Raw genomic sequence first — 21,740 nt, 5'->3', positions numbered from 1 at the left:
CAGGTCATAGGTCACCGGACTACAACCACTGGTTTTCCCCCTGCTGGAGGGGCTGTATATTGCATCTGACGAGACGCAAGGCAGCGACCCCCGCACGCTCAGATTGTTCCAAAATACTTTTTCCCTTGGTGCTTTGCTTTCTGATTCGTCAGCCCGAGCCACGAGATCGCAGTACCGCTCCGTGTTTTCTTTCCGTTAAAGCCGGTGGATTTGCTGACGGCGGCACGGCGTAGTCTAGCCCGGTCACTCGCCCCGTTTCCTGTCTGACCTCCCGCCCCGCTGTCTCGGACATTGTTGAGCTGATCCCCGTCTGTCTCACAGCTTACATAAGAGAGGAGGGCTGCTGGCCTGGAGCCCGGTCTGCCTGTCGGCCCTGCGCCATGCTGCTGCCCCTCCTCCTCCTCCTACAGCCCGGTCTGCCCGTCGGCCATGCTGCTGCTCCTCCTCCTCCTCCTCCCACAGCCCTGCGCCATGCTGCTGCTCCTCCTCCACCTCCTCCTCCTCCCACAGCCCGGTCTGCCCGTCGGCCATGCTGCTCCTCCTCCTCCTCCTCCCACAGCCCTGCGCCATGCTGCTGCTCCTCCTCCTCCTCCTCCTCCCACAGCCCGGTCTGCCCGTCGGCCATGCTGCTGCTCCTCCTCCTCCTCCTCCTACAGCCCGGTCTGCCCGTCTGCCATGCTGCTGCCCCTCCTCCTCCTCCTCCTCCTACAGCCCGGTCTGCCCGTCGGCCCTGCTCCTCCTCCTCCTCCCACAGCGTGGCCTGGTGACTAACGCTGCTCATTGAGAAAGGGAGAGGAGGCGGTGGTGACACGCGGCCAGGCCTGCTGGTTTGATGACGATTAGCATCACTTCCTCCTCAAATTGAATCACCAGAGGAGTTCTCAGCCAATCGGTGATGGGGATTGGGAGTCTGTCAGCTCACTATGGGGTTGAGAGAGATTCTGAAGAATATCGATCCATAATCTAGCAGAACCCGACGCACACATCCCACACTGTTGGTTTAGCGTTGATATGATGTGACCTGGTTTGGCCCAGTGAGGTAAGCTGTGTTCTACAGTACATCTGTCCCTAGATAGCGGCGGTTAAAGAGTAAACCAACCACACATTTACTGCTACCTTGGCCCGTCACTAGCAAATCCGACTGGGTTCATGACCATATGTGGTTGTGAGCTGAGGTGTGTGTGTGTGTGTGTGTGTGTGTGTGTGTGTGTGTGTATGCGTGCGTGCGTGTGTGTGTGTTTGTGTGTGTGTTATGAGTTTATCTCAAAGATTAAGCAGACCACAACAGATTCCACTGCGGTTGATAACTCGGGCCAATTAAATGCCATTTTGAGATAATAATATTAATATTTTGATCCATTTTTATTTCAAATAAGTGCACTGACTGCAAACAGATCTACAGTATTTAGTGTAGATCTACAGTATTTAAAGGTGCCACAGACCACTTTTTCGTTTTGCGATGATCAGCGGCCATCTTGCCGATTCTGAAACATGCCTACGCACGTTAGTTACTGTACTTGTGCCTCATGTTAGCTTTGTTGATGGCTCACGCAAATTGCATAATCGTACCTGGTGCAGACAGTAGCAGACAGAATTTGCGAGGCTATAAGGAACCTATCTAAATGCCGAGCTCTGTCCTCTAGTAAACTGCCCACCCCTAGCCTGTAGCCTGGGCGCTAGCAGACGCAGTTTCCTGGGGTCAGCCTTAGCTAGAGTCCGCACTCGCTGTGTCACGGTCCAGCCCGGCTCAGATAGGCTTACGCATGCTTCACGTAACAACCTAAGTTGCACCAAAGTGCTTTACAATATAAAAACAGACAAATACAAAACACAATATTAAGTGCAAGTTAACATTCAGTCCAATAAACGAACACAACACGACTAGGGATGTATGGCCTAACAAGCCTCAAAAGCTAATGAAAACAAGCGAGTCTTGCACGACTGTAACGTACTGTAGGCTGTTTTATGTTGTTTTATGGACCCCAGAAAGATTAGCGGTCGCCAATGCGTCAGTTAACGAGGATCCATTCAATGAACAATAGACAGTAGGATTTGTGGGGCGCTACGAGGTTGTGTGCTTGTTTGTGTTTCCAGTCGCACGCTAATTCAAATGACCAATCAGGCCAATCAGGAGCGCGATGACATCAAACGAGACGTTGATTACTGTATGAAAGCTGTGTTGGTGACGATCTCGTCCGCGTTGGCTTTGCTCTCCAGCCCCTAGCGTCCTCCATCAGGAGTCTGTCTCCTGTCTCTCCGGTTGTTAATTGGAACATGTTACCCTGTGCGTTCTAGGGCACATTAACGCTGCTAAATTTACCCTGCTGATGACAGGGGCATGCTGCTCTCTGTTCTCATTCATTTGTAGGGTGTTAGCGGCAGTGTTTAGGCGACTCGGGTCTACTTTTAGCGATTATCACACTTGCTCTGGGAGGAAGAAGCAGGTCTGTGATGAGGCTGTGATTAGTCAATAGAGATGTTTCTCTATCTAGTCTACTGCTCCCTTCAAGCATTTGAGAGACGAGGTTGAGGTTGAACAGACAGCGCTGCTATTAAGCCATTTCCTTCCTGTTGTGTCGAAGAGGCTAAAGGCTATCACAATTTCCTCTTGCCGAGGAAATTGTCTGGGTTTGCTCATCATGGGAATAGCAGTTTAAGAATGCATCACAGCTGTTATCGGCCGTTGGCTAGACAGTTAGCCCTGCTGTCTGATATTGGGCTTGTTTGTTCATAAGTAGCATTACCCAGAGTCCCCAGGGTCTGCTGTATAGTGCTGCTGTACTGTATTCAGGTACTGTTTGCGTGTGTGTGTGTGTGTGTGTGTGTGTGTGTGTGTGAGAGAGAGTGTTGGGGGGTGAGTGAGTGAGTGAGTGAGTGAGTGAGTGAGTGAGTGAGTGAGTGAGTGAGTGAGTGAGTGAGTGAGTGAGTGAGTGAGTGAGTGAGTGAGTGAGATACAGCAACAGCTCAGAGCAGTGGAGCCAGAGCGTTTGAAGGGACCCATTATATGTTTCATGTAATGTGGTCGCTGACCCCCCCAGGTTATAAACCATTAGTAGACCAGTGTGTGAGGATTAGCTCCGCCCTACTGTCGGCTGTAACTGTGGGTCAGTCTGAGCTGCTCCAGTAGCCCACAACTTCCATTGGTCTGCTTCCCCCCTGACATTCTTTGCTGGACAACTAGCCTAGTTCTTCAGAATTAGCCCACTATGCACAGAATTTTAATCTTCTTATGGTGGCCAGGGAATGGCCTCAGGTCCCAAATTTAACTGACACTGTTCTTGTAGACAAGTGAGATTGGTGATGGGATATCATTGACTTAAAACCATTATTTCCAGGTATAGAATTAGCCGTTAGACAAACATACTCCAGGAGCTTGCTCGATCGTCTGGTTGAGAGGGGTCAGGGAAGAATTTTTACATCTCACCTTTCTGGCCCCTGGGTGATACTGTTTTTTTTGCTTCCCTCTGGAATATGTAGGGGTGGGACCTATGCCCACCTCCCTTGTTCTCTGTAAAGCGCATTGTGTTGCCTCTGTGTATGAAATGCACTATACAGATAAAGCTTTGATTGATTGATTGATTGATTGATTGATTGATAGAATCATGTTAGACGTCGTCTCAAGACTCTGTGACTTCCTGTGGGGTTTCTAACGCCATATCTCAATCCGAATGCCACAGCACCACTTGTGCGTGTCACATGCAAATGGCTTCTGCGAAATGCAGATGGTTTTTCTGCGAAACGCGGTCGTATCAGGTCCCCCAGGCCAGTGTGGGCAGCGCCATCTCCTGACGTAGTCTGCTCCACTTGGGGATTACAGCCAGTCAGGAGCATAACTTGAGCCCGTGATTGGCTCCCGCTGATGACATCTCCCTGAGGACTGAGAGAGAGAGAGAGAGGGAGAGAGAGAGAGAGGGAGAGGGAGAGAGAGGACAGGGTAAAAGTCAACAATGGATATTAGTTGTCCAGAGGAAGCTGATCCGAGCTGTTTGCTGTGTAATGACTACTGGTACGGTGTGTAATGACTACTGGTACGGTGTGTAATGACTGCTGGTACGGTGTGTTATGGCTACTGGTACGGTGTGTAATGACTACTGGTATGGTGTGTAATGACTACTGGTACGGTGTGTAATGACTACTGGTACGGTGTGTAATGACTACTGGTACGGTGTGTAATGACTGCTGGTACGGTGTGTTATGGCTACTGGTACGGTGTGTAATGACTACTGGTACGGTGTGCAATGACTGCTGGTACGGTGTGTTATGGCTACTGGTACGGTGTGTAATGGCTACTGGTACGGTGTGTAATGACTGCTGGTACGGTGTGTAATGACTACTGGTACGGTGTGTAATGACTACTGGTACGGTGTGTAATGACTACTGGTACGGTGTGTAATGGCTACTGGTACGGTGTGTAATGACTACTGGTACGGTGTGTAATTACTACTGGTACGGTGTGTAATGGCTACTGGTACGGTGTGTAATGACTACTGGTACGGTGTGTAATGGCTACTGGTACGGTGTGTAATGACTACTGGTACGGTGTGTAATGGCTACTGGTACGGTGTGTAATGACTACTGGTACGGTGTGTAATGACTACTGGTACGGTGTGTAATGACTACTGGTACGGTGTGTAATGGCTACTGGTACGGTGTGTAATGACTGCTGGTACGGTGTGTAATGACTACTGGTACGGTGTGTAATGGCTACTGGTACGGTGTGTAATGGCTACTGGTACGGTGTGTAATGACTACTGGTACGGTGTGTAATGACTACTGGTACGGTGTGTAATGACTACTGGTACGGTGTTTTAATGGCTACTGGTACAGTGTGTAATGACTACTGGTACGGTGTGTAATGACTACTGGTACGGTGTGTAAAGACTACTGGTACGGTGTGTAATGGCTACTGGTACGGTGTGTAATGGCTACTGGTACGGTGTGTAATGACTACTGGTACGGTGTGTAATAACTACTGGTACGGTGTGTAATGACTACTGGTACGGTGTGTAATGACTACTGGTACGGTGTGTAATGACTACTGGTACGGTGTGTAATGGCTACTGGTACGGTGTGTAATGACTACTGGTACGGTGTGTAATGACTACTGGTACGGTGTGTAAAGACTACTGGTACGGTGTGTAATGACTACTGGTACGGTGTGTAATGACTACTGGTACGGTGTGTGCCGCCCGAGGCCCCCTGTCACTCTGACGACGGCAACGAACAGACAAGCGTGTCACTCAACTGACAGACGTCGTTAGCTGTTTATCAGCTTGTCAACCGACAGAGGGGGCATCGCTGGCTCCCTAACAGACTCACACTGTCCTCACCTGAATACCTGGTGGAGCTCTTTCGCTCAGCTAGTATACAAGGCTACCAGTGTGCTTGCTTCACAGTACATGAGCGAATCTGTTGTTGTGTCACGGCCACTGAGGCGGAGAGATTTGCAAAGCCGCTCAGTATCAATACGCCTTGTTGTCTAGGGAATGTTTACCTCTATTCTATCACCACCGCCGTGTACCGGAGCAACGAAGAACACAAACCACTTGCTTTTGTGCAAAGAACGGTAATAATCCAGAGGTGCCTCGTCCTCGGCAGCTGAAAGGCTTTCACTCTAGGTTTCTGGGCCCGCTTCGTCCAGCTCTGTTTGGTGCAGTTTATATACCCTAAAAGGTCCAGTATTGGTGCAGTTTATATACCCTAAAAGGTCCAGTATTGCTCTCCGGCGATTTTCCGTTTGCTGCACTTCCTGTGGTTTCACGGGGAAAGAGCAACGCTTCGTCCGTGTGACTCACGTGCGTCCTCAGCTCCACATGGCACCTTGCTCACTTCCTCTTCATCCCACACTCCCCCATCATCATCATCATCATCATCATTGTCAGACTGTCAATCAGCAAGCCAGAGGCATTCTATGAACCCACCAATACCGACCACCACTGGAGCTTTGGGCCTGATGTAGGGCAAGGTCTCAGTATTTTTTTTTTTAAACTTTTTTTTACTTTTTTTTTTTACAGTACAGAATGTGTACACTGAAAGCTTGCAAATTATGTGCCATACATTGAAATCTGCAAATATTTGAAGAAGATATGCTTCTGTGAATGTTTGTACAGCTGAAATCACTCAGCAGAGAAAAAGGGCTTCGAAGATTCAGAGCTGTTCACACTTCTCACAGGACGTGGACTTTTGATGACAAAATAGGACTACATAGTGATCCTAAAACTGTTGCTTGTTATATATTGAGTGGGTTCTTCGCAACTTCTCTTTTTGGAATATGAAAAAAAGGAAAACAGTAATATGCAGTGGCATATTACATATGGGCTTTTAATTCATTACTAACTAAATCAAGTAAATCCCTAGGCTTAACTGAGATCTATAGTAGCACTTGTCTCAATAACGTGGTCATCTCTTTAAGGGAAATGGTGGGCATGTAACAGTTGCCTATAGATGCAGTAGAGCACAGAAGAAAGTGCTATTAATACACACTCTTACCCCCCCCCCCCCCCCCCCCCCAAACCAACGCAGTCTACCTGACCTTTACTCTCTCCCATACACACTAGAACCTGTAGGGATCCCAACCGTCAACCCAATGGGTGTCCAAACAGGAAGTAGCCGTCAAATTGAACATGACAAAATGTCTAGCACAAAACACAAGTATTTTTGGTCATTTGATTGTGATTTCAATGCCTTTCTGATTGTTATAGAGGGTATTTAGTGATTTATTCTGAGTGAAATATTTTGTAAATTTGGGGTATTTGGACGAGTTATGAACATTTCTTAATATTTACATTTTGTACAGAGATCTGAACGACCCTCATTCCTGATGGGTTTGGATCTCAACTCAACTCTCTCCCTCTCTCTCTCCCTCCCTCCCCCTCTCTCTCACCCCCTCTCTCTCCCTCTCCCCCCTCTCTCTCTCCCCCCCCCCTCTCTCTCCCCCCCCCCCCCTCTCTCTCTCTATTCTGCAGCTCTTGAGTGAGAAGATAAGTGGGGCTGAAGGGACAAAGCTTGATGAGGAGTTCATGGAGATGGAGAGGGTAACGACCGAGCCCCCGTTAGCAACCAGACCCCTCAGAAGACCGCCCCACACTGAACACTTCAGCCCCGTGATGAACGCATGACAGTAGTGATAATGACTAATCACCAGTGACTAGTGTTCAGTCCTGGGCCCGGGACCAGCTGGGGTGCAAGCTTTTGTCTGCTGGCACAAAACATCTGATTCGGCTTATCTTATCCACCAACATCATCTGTCCATACACCCCATGGGTCCCTTCCCAGATAGCAAGCGGATGTGTAATGATTCTGGGCCATATATGGGCCGGAACTAAGCCACAAGGGCCAGATCTGGCCTGTATATGGCCCAGATCCGCTTGCTATCTGGGTTGGATAAGTAGTTTACCTTGTAGTTCCCCTCTAGTTTACCGTGTAGTGGATTTAGCGGTGTACCAGTAGACTGAGATATTAATGTGTTGCCAATGTTATGTTTGTTTAGAAAATTGAGGTCACCAACAAATCAGTATTTGACCTCTTGGCCAAAACAACAGAATACCTCCAACCCAACCCAGGTGAGACCTCATTCACAGGATAACCACACATTGACATAACATGGAGGATGTTCACACAGAACCGGGTGTCACACCACGAGACAGCGTTTTAAATGAAAGTGGGTGATGTTATTGAGGTGAATGTTGGTCCAGACTGACGTTGGGGTTTCCTCTTCTGTCCAGCGTCCAGGGCCAAGCTGGGCATGTTGAACACCGTGTCTAAGATGCGAGGCCATGTGAAGACCACAGGCTATCCCCAGCCAGAGGGGCTTCTGGGAGACTGCATGCTACGCTACGGCCGTGAGCTGGGGGAGGAGTCCGTCTTCGGTATGAGACGTATGACACACACACATACACACACACACACACACACACAAATACACACACTAGGACTGTGCACAGAAGAATCGATACAGCTGAGTATTGCGATATTTTTTGCCCACAATACTGTAGTGATTTTCCAGCTCCTCCTATCAATACGTATCATGAGGTCCTTACCAATATCCGGCCCTAACACACACACGCGCACACACACACGCGCACACTTATTACATCACATATCACTTACATTGCCACACCAGACTAATTGACTACACATCCTATTTACAACAGTCAAAGGTTTAGTTCCTATGCTGCCCGTTTCATTCCTGACATTTTACAGTAGATACTGTAAAATACAGTAGTACGTGTTACTGTACTACTGTACTAGCATTGGTAGATTTCATTTTCATATTGGTTTATTTATCATCAGGGACAATTTACACAAATCAACAGTCAAGCTGCATATGAGCCAGAGCTAGGCTGGTTTTATCTGAAAACAGCTGCACATTAGTGACACTAAAGGCGGTCACTAAAGCAGGACAAGCATTATAACAGACTAGCATACCTCAGGCAGGGACAAACAGACCTACCATACATATATGACACACAGCACAAATAGCACACATAGCAGACATAGCAGACATCATCACAGGCAATAACACACACAGAACAGGACACTAAGCAGATACTGTACTCACGATTTTCTGCTCTGTGAACACTGAAGACGGGACACTTTCCTATCCTCACCACACGACTATGAAGCCACTCACACACATACACACACACACACACACACACACACACACACACACACACACACACACACACACACACACACACACACACACACACACACACACACACACACAATAAACCAAGACTGAGACCTACTACAACAAGATCTGCTGCTATGGTTGGTTTTTCTGATTGATTTAAAAAAAAAGAAATAAAAAAAGCAAACTCGAAAATAAAAGTCTGATTTACAGTAAGTATGAGTCATGAGTCCCAACCTGCTCTGTTGTTTGGAGATGAGATCTTCCAGGATCTATCAGAGACGCCAGCTGGCTCACCTGCTCCACCTACAGGTGGGACGGGGCCCACATTCACACACACACACACACACATAAACAGACACACACACAGTCACACACTCTGTCAGACTCACGACCCCTGGACTGGACTGCCCGGTGCAAAGGCCCATAGAGAGACTGAACTCTGACTCCTGGTGGATAGAGTAAGACAGTCCACAACTGCTGCTTCCTAGGATGTCCCTTGGGGAGGGTTTGGATATTAAACATGACCCCATCTCTCGGTGTGTTCTGTCCCCTAGGTTGTGCTCTGGCAGACATGGGCGACGCCATGAGACAGATGGCCGACGTGAAAGACGCCCTGGACATCAGCGTCAAACAGAACTTTATCGACCCCTTGCAGACCCTACAAGACAAAGACCTGAAAGAGATCACAGTCAGTCGCACACAAGATGGAGTTCCTACATTACATCGTCATCACGGCGTTAGGAAAATAAACGCTGAATAACGACCTAGGTTATATTCTCTGCGTTTAACCCCCCCTTGTTCTCCCTGGGCAGCACCATCTGAAGAAGCTGGAGGGGCGCAGGTTAGATTTCGACTACAAGAAGAAGCGCCAGGGAAAGATCCCGGACGAGGAGATCAGGCAGGCCGTCGAGAAGTTCGAGGAGAGCAAGGACCTGGCCGAGCGGAGCATGTTCAACTTCCTGGAGAACGACGTGAGTGGACAGATAGCGCGTAGTTAAAGTCGCACAGAAATGAAAAAAGCATTCTGTCCCATTTTGGTTCACATAATTGGTCATATTGTCACCTATTCAACGATGTATGCCAAAAAATTTTTACCAAATTCTACTTTTGTTGTAATCTTATATCAAAGTACAGTATATCATTTCTTACTTCCTGGAAAATGGTAGGTCACGTGCAATGACGACAACAGGTACCTTAGATTTTAGGCCAATAATCTCACAACATCCACCCGTCAATCAACGCTATCCTTCTATCGAATCTGTCGAAAGTTCTTAAAACCCGTCCACTTGTCAATGTTCCAATCAAATTCCTCTAAATATTATGTCCCACCCTCATAGCTTGTTTGCGTCGGAAGTACGTCAAACTACAGAAGTTAGATGATCTCAAACGTCCGTTTCTGTGCGACTTTAAGGTCAGTAAGCAGATACCGCGTAGTTAAGGACAGTTTATACGTCGTCGTGCGACACTTTTTAAAGTGTCGACAGACAGAAACGACGTCACTGTCGACACTTTTTTGTGTGGGACAGGGGGGTCCTGCACCTTCCAAACTTTCTAATGTCGCAGACGCCGTCGCTTTCGGCGCACAGCTGTGATTGGATAGCTAGATAGAAGGCACGTTCGTTGCCATGGATCAATCAGCCACGCATCTGCAAGTTACCATGGAGGTGATCAGACACTTCGCTGAAGTAGAAATGCTAAATGTCGGTCAACTTTTTCAACTTTTTTTGTCAGCCCAACTTTTTTCTGTCGACAGACATTTGTCGTACGACACAAGTATAAATTAAGCTTTAGTCTTGGATACTTTCCTATTTTGAGTATCCTAGCTAGTCATTCATTCACAGGTGATGTCATTATCAGCATGAGATCAGTTGGTTTCAGGAAGCCATGACTTCAATGTTGTCATAAGTGTGACCTTTGTTCTGTGTGTGTGTGTGTGTGTGTGTGTGTGTGTGTGTGTGTGTGTGTGTGTGTGTGTGTGTGTGTGTGTATGTGTGTGTGTGTGTGTGTGTGTGTGTGTGTGTGGGCCCCGTCCTACCTGTAGGTGGAGCAGGTGACCCAGCTGGCGTCTCTGATAGAGGCGGCGTTAGACTACCATCGTCAGTGCTCGGAGATCCTGGAAGATCTCAACTCCAAACTACAGAGCAGGTTGGGACTCATGACTCATACTTACTGTAAATCAGACTTTCATTTTCGAGTTTGCTTTTCTTTTTTTTCTTTTTTTTTCTAATCACTCAGAAAAACCAACCATAGCAGCAGATCTTGTTGTAGTAGGTCTCAGTCTTGGTTTATGTTGAAATTCCATCCATCCAATTCCAAAGACCGGCCCCTTTCTCTGACCATAACGCTGCGATCTTCTTACCCTCTGAAAGGATATCCACCGCCAGCAACCGACCCAAGAGAGAGTTCAAACCAAAGTCTATCATGACCAGCTTGGAGAACGTGGATAACAGCCAGACTAACGGACTGTCATACAGCTCATCGCTCAAATCATCAGGTATCTTAGGCTCCGCCCCCACCGCCGACGCCCTGCGGTGCACCGGGACCGTTCCACATCTGTTTCCTGTTCGCCGGCGTCTTTGTTACCTTACTGGTTGCATCATACTTGTGGTTCCCGTCACATTTGTTTCATTCTCAGTCATGTTTTATGTTTCTGTCATCCCCTTGCAGACATCCAGATCAACCACACAGTGAATGGGAAAAGTATGTATTCTTACAATCACCCCAAGCTGCTTGATCACAGACCCGCAGCTATACAGGCCTAGGGGCATAGATGCCTTAAGCATCTCTGTAGAACTGGTTGTAATTCTCCCCACAGAAACCTGTGGCTAGTCCAAATTATTTGAGAGTGCTTTGGATTTCCAGATTCCTATTTTTGGGTGTCAGAGTCAATTGAGAGAATTGGATACATACTGGGTGTCTCTGAATGTTTTCTCTCTCTACTGCCATCTAGTGGTAAAAATGAACCACAGCCCCCATGGTCAGAATTTGACTTTCCTTTTTACTGTGTTTTGTTTGTGTTTGTGTTTGTTTGTTTGTGTGCGTACGTGTGTGTGTGTGTGTGTGTGTGTGTGTGTGTGCCTCATCTTCATCTCTCTACACATCTCATTCAGCTGATCACTTCAGTTCTGTACCTCTGTCCTGGCCAGAGAGCACAATCACCAACGGCAACAGCCAACGTGAGTAACACACACACACACACACACACACACACACACACACACACACACACACACACAAACAACACACGCCCCTGCGCACTCTCTTGCACATGATCATTCACATGCACCCATTCACTCATTCATCAGCCCGTTGTTTACATACATCTTTAAGGACCGCAATGGAAACAAGCTTTTAGCTTTATTGTGTTTTTATCCTTTTGATGTATGTAATATACATTTTACATTTCCAATAAAGATGTCTAAGTCTAAACAGCCTGCCCAGCTGCTTTAACTCAAATATAAAGCAGTCTCTCTCTCCTTTCTCTCTCTCCTTTCTCTCTCTCCTTTCTCTCTCCTTTCTCTCCTCCTTTCTCTCCCTCCTTTCTCTCTCTCCTTTCTCTCCTCCTTTCTCTCTCTCCTTTCTCTCTCTCCTTTCTCTCCTCCTTTCTCTCTCTCCTTTCTCTCCTCCTTTCTCTCCCTCATTTCTCTCTCTCCTTTCTCTCCCTCCTTTCTCTCTCTCCTTTCTCTCTCTCCTTTCTCTCTCTCCTTTCTCTCCTCCTTTCTCTCTCTCTCCTTTCTCTCCTCCTTTCTCTCTCCTTTCTCTCCTCCTTTCTCTCCCTCCTTTCTCTCTCTCCTTTCTCTCTCTCCTTTCTCTCTCTCCTTTCTCTCTCTCCTTTCTCTCTCTCCTTTCTCTCTCTCTCCTTTCTCTCCTCCTTTCTCTCTCCTTTCTCTCCTCCTTTCTCTCCTCCTTTCTCCTTTCTCTCTCTCCTTTCTCTCCTCCTTTCTCTCTCTCTCCTTTCTCTCCTCCTTTCTCTCACTCCTTTCTCTCACTCCTTTCTCTCCTTTCTCTCCCTCCTTTCTCTCCCTCCTTTCTCTCTCTCCTTTCTCTCTCTCCTTTCTCTCCCTCCTTTCTCCCTCCTTTCTCTCTCCTTTCTCTCTCTCATTTCTCTCCTCCTTTCTCTCTCTCATTTCTCTCTCCTTTCTCTTCTCCTTTCTCTCCCTCCTTTCTCTCTCTCCTTTCTCTCCCTCCTTTCTCTCTCTTCTTTCTCTCTCCTTTCTCTTTCTCCTTTCTCTCCTCCTTTCTCTCCTCCTTTCTCTCCGTCCGTCCGTCTCCCTCCCTGCAGTGTCAGAGTTGATGGACCAGCCATGTTGTCGCTGTCTGTACAACTTCGACCCGGAGAACGAGGGGGAGCTGGGCTTCAAGGAGGGCGACGTCATCATCCTCACCAACCAGATCGACGAGAACTGGTACGAGGGCATGATCCACGGGGACTCCGGCTTCTTCCCCATCAACTACGTGGAGGTCATCGTCCCCTTGCCCCAGTGAGACCGGACCCAGCGTCCAGTCCCCCCTCTGACTCTCTACTCAACTACAGTAGCCCCCCACACGGCAAACCCCCCAGCCCTGACCATAAACTCTCTGAATCAGTGGAATCCAGTTATAGTTCACAAAAGACATTCCATGTACTTGCTCCTCAGTTTGCGTCTTGTGTTGACCATAGACATTCAACAATTACCTATGTATTATTTTTTTGTCAGTATCTTTTATTCGTACCTTGTATGCTCTTGTATTGTGAAAGGTTAAAGCCAGGGTCCTCCCCAAAGACTGTTCAGCAAAAACAGGTGACATTTCAAACATTTCCACGGGCAAGTCCCGTTTTATTAGGTAGTTTGATACATTTTGTAGTCGTAACTTTGAAAGGTCATAATTTTTCCGTTTTCAAAGATGGAAGTTTAGCCACCATGGGAACTTAACATTTCTGTGGAGACCCACTGTCATGGCTGTGGTAAGCAGTAGCCGGTGTGATGTCTGCCACCACCGGTCAGGATTACCGGTGTTCGTCCTATGAAAAGTGTCTTTGAGTTCAGGTTGGTCTGTCCCGTATTCTGTCTCTGTACCTCTCCGGTGTGAACTAACTCTGCCTGCGGTGCTCTTAAGTGTTGCCCAAACGTTTTTTAAAACTGTGAGCAACAGCGCTGAAGCGCAACTCTCTGTCCCTCTCTCTATCTCTCTTTCTCTCTCTCTCTATCTCTCTCTGTGTTTACATGGTCTGACTTATTGTGACATTATGACTCATAGTAAGGATTGTACCACCTGCTCTGTGTCAGATAGGGGTGAATGCCTTTTCTCACTTGACCGCTAAAGTGCTTTTTAAATGTTGTTTGTATTGCACTGAAGCTTTAGGATCTACCGTGCGCCGATGGCCGTGCACACGTCGTTTTCTTGTCCTCTCAAGCATTGCACTTTCTGTGTCCTTCACAACTAGATGGGAATACTTCTACCATATCAGTCATGTCTGTAAAGTTATCGCTGTGGTAAATATATAGATTGATATGGTCTATGATATGTACATTGTACTGTATGATGATGAAATTATTTGTCCACTATGTGACGTTAGCCCACTGTTGTACATGAAATTAAATCTCAGTTTATGGACAGCGGAGACTAGTAGTATAAGACTAGTAGTATAAGACTAGTAGTACAAGACTAGTAGTATAAGACTAGTAGTATAATACTAGTAGTATAAGACTAGTAGTATAAGACTAGTAGTACAATACTAGTAGTATAAGACTAGTAGTACAAGACTAGTAGTATAAGACTAGTAGTATAAGACTAGTAGTATGATACTAGTAGTATAAGACTAGTAGTATAAGACTAGTAGTACAAGACTAGTAGTATAAGACTAGTAGTATAAGACTAGTAGTACAAGACTAGTAGTACAAAACTAGTAGTATAAGACTAGTAGTATAAGACTAGTAGTATAATACTAGTAGTATAAGACTAGTAGTATAAGACTAGTAGTACAAGACTAGTAGTATAAGACTAGTAGTATAAGACTAGTAGTATCCGCTGAGACAAAGCTCCCATTTAGGATACATTTTCAGTTCGATTTGCAGACGATACGTTGAGGTATTGAACTGCAGCCCACTCTGCAGGCTCACCCTGGCCCAACAGATGACAACATGTGCTTATTTAGAGGATGATCCTCAGCGCTTAGAACTGTTGAGTCTCTGTAGCTTTATATGTGACTATAGCTACTCCACTCAGAATATAGTTTCTTGGTTCTGTTGAAGCCACCAGACCCAGGAATGGGACAGGTGGAAGGAAGTCTAGAATGATGGAACAACAATGCCATATGACAGCTATTTTTACCACGATGTATTTAGGTATTTGTATTGTATCTCTGTAGTGTCCAGACATTTCCCTTGTACCCCACACCTCAGCTGATACCCAATCTCTAGAAGACGCATTGAGAGAGCTGGCTCAATCATGTCTTATGTTCAAATTGTGTGTCGACCAACTTCACTAACCAAATGACTGGGGTAAAACATTAGCTCTGGACCCTTGTGGTAACTAAAACTTTACCGTTCGGCCCTTGTTGACACTGATGTTAACCCAGAATTAGATGAAAAACAATGTTTGCATGATTGATCTTTTAGGTTGTGACTGAATTTGACTATTGACTGAAAGTAATATCCAAGAAAGCACAAATTGTGAACAGATTGTCCAAATGTCACAGAGCTCCCACTAATAGGAAAACATACTGTTATCGAGGCCCTCTGCTGTCTGTGCCCGATCACTCTGATTGGCTTTTGTTTGTGAACGCACCGTACTCATATTATAGCGTGTGATTTGAGACTGATCCTGGACCAGTCTGTCGTGATGTTAATGACCGACTCTCAACACTACTGCAGGGCCCCGTGTCCACCCACTCTCACTGTAACCCTCTGTCCACAGCGTCCACTTAACGCTAGCTTAACGTTGTTCAATGGAATCTGGCAGTGCATTATTAAACCTCTTTTTTTCTTTTTATTTCTTTTATGTAGCATAATTTATACAAATGGTGTTTTATAGATGTTGTAAATGAATATATTAATACATATATTGTGTAAATAAATGAAAAGGTGAATACTAAGCCGTCTTTTGTCAATATCACTTGAAATCTGTTGTAACATTCCAGTCTTTTTCCCCGTTCTCTCTACCATGAATATATAATACATGTCAATCCTCTAGCAGCCTGAGGTGTATTTCACCTGAATTCAGGGAGACAAATTCAATCCTCACTGTTAAACTGGTGGAAACTGCCTCTTTTTTGGAGAATAGCCAAGGATCATTCTCCTAACAGAGCAATTCTATTATGATAAACCTGGTCTGTAAACGTGATCTTCTCTCTTGACATACATTTCATCTCAGACAAACATTTCTGTTTGCGTCCCTACTTTACATTCCTATCAGTAGCTTGAGGTTTTAAGACTCACCAGACGGTACACTCTAAAAAATAACCACAGAAGATCCCTCTGAAAAAAGGTTCTATTTAGAACAGGACCCTTTCAGCTCCATAAGGGTTCTTTTGAACCTTTTTTTTTCAGAGGGTTCTATTGTTACAAATGGTTCTATAGCACCCTTTCTAGTGCATGTTCTCTACAGCTGTTCTGTTCATTAAGTGGGTCACTATGATTCCAAAGGTCTTCTAAATCACGGTTCAAATCACACTTCTACAGATCAGAGAGAGGATAGTCAGTACCAAAAAGTCACGACTAATTTTTGTATCCCGTTCATATCCACACCTCTGTGCTCCTCTGCTTGGGGCCCCTCTTGCCCTTCAGGGGCTGCTTCTCCCCTCTCCGGGGATCCTGGCCCTTAGGCAGCTGCAGCCCGGCCTCCAGGCCCATCTCTGGCTCCTTGAACGGGGAGCAGATCCCGGCGCAGGTCCAGTCCGGCCGGTGGTCCACCACCAGCCCCAGGGTGGGCAGGGAGGAGGTGCTGGTCACGTCCCGGTAGCCCAGGGAGGAGGTCGGGGAGGGGCTGTCCGGAGCGAAGGTCTCGTACCCCGCCCTCCTGCCCGGGTAGCCCCCCCAGGACCCCCCCTCCCGGAGCACCCTACGGATCTTCTTCCAGCCCAAGTGGTTGAGCTCCAGCAGGTTGAGGAGGATGCAGAACAGCCCCACGCAGAACATGAACAACAGGAAGATGGTCTTCTCCGTGGGCCTGGAGACGTAGCAGTCCACGGGCTGGGTGCAGGGGGCCGCCGAGCACAGGAAGTGGGTCGGCACCTCGAACCCGAACAGCATCCACTGGGCCAGCACGAAGCCCACCTCGAGAACCGTGCGGAACCACACGTGGAACACGTAGTACTTGGAGAGCACGCCTCCGGTCCCACCCTCTTTGTTGCCCTCCCTGCAGACGCGAGCCCGGGTCTGGGTCAGGGACGCCGTGGCGCTGGGGTCTAACCTCTGGAGGCTTTGGCCGGCGATCCCCTCCAGCACGTCGGCCAGGCTGTGTCCCAGGTGGCGGTGAGAGCGTACCAAGCAGCTGTCGGAGTCGCAGCTCCGGTCGAAGGCCTCCCGACCCCTTTCCCTCCCCGCGTCCCGGGCCCCCCCCTCCGCCGGCTCGGCCCCTCCACGCCCGGGCCCCGGGGCCGGGGGCAGCTTGGAGAGGTTGTGCCAGGTGTAGATGATGAAGCAGAGCGACGGCGTGGACACGCTGATGATGTGGAAGACCCAGAAGCGCGGCTGGGAGATGGGCGCGAAGGCGTCGTAGCACACCGTGGGGCAGCCCGGCTGCAGCGTGTTGCACACGAACATCTCCTGCTCGTCCGCGTACACGTCCTCCGTCGCCACGGCGACCACCAGCAGCCGGAAGATGACCATGACGGTGAGCCAGAGGCGCCCGATCATGGTGGAGTGCTGGTGGACGGCGTCCAAGAGCCGCTTGAGCAGGGTCCACTCCGTCATGGCGGCGGCGCGCCGAGGGACAAGCTCCCTGGGCGAAGAGCGCTCGGCGTGGCTCCAACTCTCTCACCTCCAGCTCGGGGCTGGGATTAAAAGACGCACCTCCGCTCGGTACCACCGCTCAACCAGAGCCCAGGTCCGGTCCGGAGAGCCCCTGGTTAGCAGAGCGCGTCCAGGCGTGCCGGTCGGTGGTGAGAGCCTCCTCCGGCGCCGGCTGCTCGCTGGACAGACGCTCTGGCCGGAGAGCTGAGAGCTGTGGAGCCATCGCACCACTGAGACGGCCCATCCCTGCACTCCTTCACTGATAAGGAAGGGTCCGGCAATATAGACACACACACACACACACACACACACACTCTCTCTCTCTATCTGAAACACACACACTCTCACTCTCTCTCTCTCTCTGAAACACACAGACACACACACACACACACACTCTCTCTCTCTCTCTGAAACACACACACAGTCTCTCTCTCTCTCTCTCTCTCTCTCTCTCTCTCTCTCTCTCTCTCTGAAACACACACACAAACACACACACAGTCTCATTCGCATGCACACACTCCAGCTGGATGGCCACTTGACATGAGTCACATGGCACTCTTTCTCCCTCTCCCTCTCTCTCTCTCTCTCCCTTTCTCTCTCTCTCCCTCTCTCTCTCTCTCCCTTGTCTTCAGGGTTCCATTTTAAAACCCTTCGGAGGGACAGCAGCCTTCCTACTCTAGAGGACTCACTGATAGCGCCGGCTGATAGAGCATTCTTTATAGATTACACCTCCACCAGACAATGGCTTGTCCTTTCATGGACATGCATTTATACACGTTGCTCCTGATAATGGACACAAGTGCACGCTGTCTACTACGTTAACTACTAAACACCTGAGACTAGTCAACTTCTCTTCAGGACTCATATGGATAAGTCGTTATCACAGAGTAGGGAGTGCGTCACTTTCACCTGTTTTCACGATAGGCTACTAATAAAAATCGACCCCAAATTAGATCAGCCTTTAGAATGTGATCCTTTTAGCTAAAATGCTGTTTGATCTTTATGTTCACAGCGGCTGTTGATCTAAGCTGGTGTCTTATTGGGAATGTGTTTTCTAACCTGCTGCTTGTCTGCCTGCTCTTCTCTGACAACCTGCCAGTGCTCTTATCTGCGTTTTAAAAAAAGACCCTTGAAAGGTCTGCTACCATCAAACGACAGAGCCCCCCAGATAAAGCGCTCATTGGGGCGTTTCCTTACTTCAAATAGGCCTGGCTGGCCGGGTCTGTCTGGCACCCCGACCTCCTGAGCGTCCGGTACTCATCCAATACAGAGCGACGCGATAGGGTTGACTGAATATCACACGCTGTTATTCTGTTCTTGTGTTTTGGCTGTGGTTCTCATGTGACCCGCGTACCTGACCCCTAAGCTGGCTCCTGCGGGGCCTTTGTCTGCTCGATCGATCCTGAATCCCCCCCCCGCCCCCCACCCCCCGGAGACCTCAGCTCAGACATTTTGTATTTACATTTTTTAATGGTCATTATAGGTCTTTATGAGTGTCTGGATCAATAAGGTTGAGCCCAGGAGAGTGTGTGGAGTGGCCCCTTTGGTCCTCGGCGCCCAAAGGGGATTATGGGGGCCTTCCACCCAGACAATGGTGGAATACACAGGGGCCAATGGGAGAGAACGAAGGACCTAGACACAACACCACCTCGCCCCAGACCCTGGCCCAGTGACTGTCTGACCCAAGAGGAAAAAGGAAGTTGCTTTTCCAGCGCGGCGTGACGGGGTCCATGTGTGTTTTTATACGGGACGGTAATCCCCCAGCGTCTGGGCTCTGTGTGCTGCTGTCCCGGCGGTGTCAAAGGAATTATCCACCCTCTCAGTCTGTTCATGAAGGAATGCCCGATGATGTCCGCTCCCTCCACGCTTTGTCAGGGGCGGCCTGTGAATGAATAGCAGACAGGATTAGAGAGAGGGGGAGAGAAAGAGAGAGAGAGAGAGAGAGAGAGTAAGGGAAGGAAAGAGAGACCGGCGTATAGGGCTGAGCTTCGCCAGGCTCTCTCTTTCTCTCTCTCCCTCCCTCTCTCTTTCTCCCTCTCTCTCCCTCCCTCCCTCTCTCTCTCCCTCCCTCTCTTTCTCTCTCTCTCTCTCTCTCTCTCTCCCTCCCTCTCTCTCTCTCACTCTCTCTCTCTCTCCAGTGTGTTTCACCAGCAGTACTTTCATCTAGGCTGATAAAGAGGACGTATACAGAGGGAACAAGCCATAAATATGAATGGAAAGGCCTCCTCTAATCTCTCCCCCAGTCCGATCGGGAGAGTTTCTCACGTTTCACTCACATCACCTCCGTCTAGAGCTCTGCTTTCCATTCACAACAACCGCAACAGTGGGTCTGTCTTTGTGATTGGTTTCGTTTGGGTGGATTGCTCGTGTAACTCCGCCGTGTAATGCTGTTTCAGTGAGTTTACAGTGAGTGAGTTTGGTGTTTGATTACAACTTTTTGCCTTTAGAAAATAGCATCGCAGTTTATTGCCACTTCCTCTTCCCATCGTCTGTGTTTTGGCCCCAGAGCGGCCCCAGAGCGGCCCTGATCTGAGGTTTGTGGCCCCGTCCTCAGGGGCCCCTGGAGGGGACAGAGTGCCTCAGACAGAGACAATAGTGCGGTTGGAGCTGTGCAGCTCTGTGGGAGAGGTCTTAAACCCGTCTCAGACTTCTCTGGGACGAGACTTAATAAAAAACATGCCTCCATCACAGTGCAAGCACACTCCACCTACTTGTTATGTAACAAGAACTAAATATATAACCCCTGTGGCATCTTCTGGAAACAATATGGTAACATACGGTTTTGAATTGTCATAACAGCATGTCCACTAAGGTGTAGAGCAACTTAATCTCTCTCTCTTTCTCTCTCTCTCTCTTGCACACACACACACACACACACACACACACACACGCACACACACACACACACACCAGGTTGCGCTATACACAAAATCAGAGCCATAGCCGTTTCAATCATCCTTCTACTCAGCTGAAACCCAGGTGTTTACAACCATTGCAGTCCCACCTTCCCTGTCTGTCCCCTGTCTGTCCCCTGTCCACCCCTGTCCGTCCACCATCCATCTCCAGTCCGTCCCGTCTGTCACTTGTCCATCTCCTGTCTGTCTCCTGTCTGTCTCCTGTCCATCCCCTGTCTGTCCCCTGTCCATCCCCTGTCTGTCTCCTGTCTGTCTCCTGTCCATCCCCTGTCTGTCACTTGTCCATCTCCTGTCTGTCCCCTGTCCATCCCCTGTCTGTCCCCTGTCTGTCACTTGTCCATCTCCTGTCTGTCCCCTGTCCATCCCCTGTCTGTCACTTGTCCATCTCCTGTCTGTCCCCTGTCCATCCCCTGTCTGTCCCCTGTCTGTCACTTGTCCATCTCCTGTCTGTCTCCTGTCCATCCCCTGTCCACCCCTGTCTGTCCCCTGTCTGTCTTTGATGTAGTGGCAGGAGCAGGGCTCTACCAGAGCATGGCCAGATGAATGACCATACGGCTGGTCCAGTGAAAGGACCGTCCGCTAGCCGCTCTAACAGGATTAGGGGGCTGCGCTGGCGAGGAGCTGCTCCTGGTCAAACTCACTGCGATGTGAAAAGGATTTCCATTCGTCTAGTCTGGGCCTACGCTCCCTCGTCTAATCCCTCGCTATTCTCACCGACCGCCGACCTTCAGCGCGGCTAATCTGCAGAGTGGGTCCTGAGAGGAGAGACACACAGAGGACGAGCTCCTCTCTCTCTCGCTCGCTCTCTCTCTCTCGCTCTCTCTCTCTCTCTCGCTCTCTCTCTCTCTAACACACACCAAGAGCCACCCTGGAATAGAAGCTCCCATTTTTGATTAAGTGTTGGAAACATGGTGTCAGCAGCTCCCTCAATGGTAAGACTTGCTGTTTGCTAGAGACTTGCTGTTTGCTAGAGACTTGCTGTTTGCTAGAGACTTGCTGTTTGCTAGAGACTTGCTGTTTGCTAGAGACTTGCTGTTTGCTAGAGACTTGCTGTTTGCTAGAGACTTGCTGTTTGCTAGAGACTTGCTGTTTGCTAGAGACTTGCTGTTTGCGATGGGAAATGAGCTTGCATGTGTAACAGGGTGTTTGTTGTGGTTGTTCTGTTCTCTTGGCACTGGAGTGCATCTGTTTTGGGCTGCTTTGGTTGGACGGGCTGTCCTCATGAGATTTATTTGGTTTGGATGTGTACTGTTA

The 21,740-nt window shown here is 48.5% G+C and overlaps 2 protein-coding genes across 2 annotated transcripts in view; one reads left to right on the top strand and one right to left on the bottom strand.

Moving 5' to 3' along the window:
* sh3gl3a (SH3-domain GRB2-like 3a) overlaps nt 1-15,753 on the top strand; it is a 29,603-nt gene extending 13,850 nt beyond the window's left edge. The window contains exons 2-11 of the mRNA XM_084436957.1: nt 6,966-7,034; nt 7,490-7,562; nt 7,725-7,868; nt 9,193-9,326; nt 9,451-9,609; nt 10,680-10,783; nt 11,008-11,132; nt 11,306-11,338; nt 11,749-11,814; nt 12,921-15,753. Coding sequence (XP_084293083.1) covers nt 6,966-7,034; nt 7,490-7,562; nt 7,725-7,868; nt 9,193-9,326; nt 9,451-9,609; nt 10,680-10,783; nt 11,008-11,132; nt 11,306-11,338; nt 11,749-11,814; nt 12,921-13,123 — 1,110 coding nt within the window. The 3' untranslated portion in view covers nt 13,124-15,753. The remainder of the gene's footprint in view (nt 1-6,965; nt 7,035-7,489; nt 7,563-7,724; nt 7,869-9,192; nt 9,327-9,450; nt 9,610-10,679; nt 10,784-11,007; nt 11,133-11,305; nt 11,339-11,748; nt 11,815-12,920) is intronic.
* A 600-nt stretch (nt 15,754-16,353) lies between these two features.
* gjd6 (gap junction protein delta 6) lies at nt 16,354-17,532 on the bottom strand (the record flags this gene model as incomplete). Its single annotated transcript, XM_084436956.1, has 1 exon — nt 16,354-17,532. The coding sequence occupies one exon, from the start codon at nt 17,530-17,532 to the stop codon at nt 16,354-16,356; it is 1,179 nt and encodes a 392-aa protein (XP_084293082.1).
* Between the last annotated feature and the right edge of the window lie 4,208 nt (nt 17,533-21,740).

The sequence above is a fragment of the Borostomias antarcticus genome, assembly GCF_949987555.1.
Source record: "Borostomias antarcticus genome assembly, chromosome: 4".
NCBI lineage: Eukaryota > Metazoa > Chordata > Actinopteri > Stomiiformes > Stomiidae > Borostomias > Borostomias antarcticus.
This window is presented reverse-complemented; position numbering and strand designations above follow the sequence as displayed.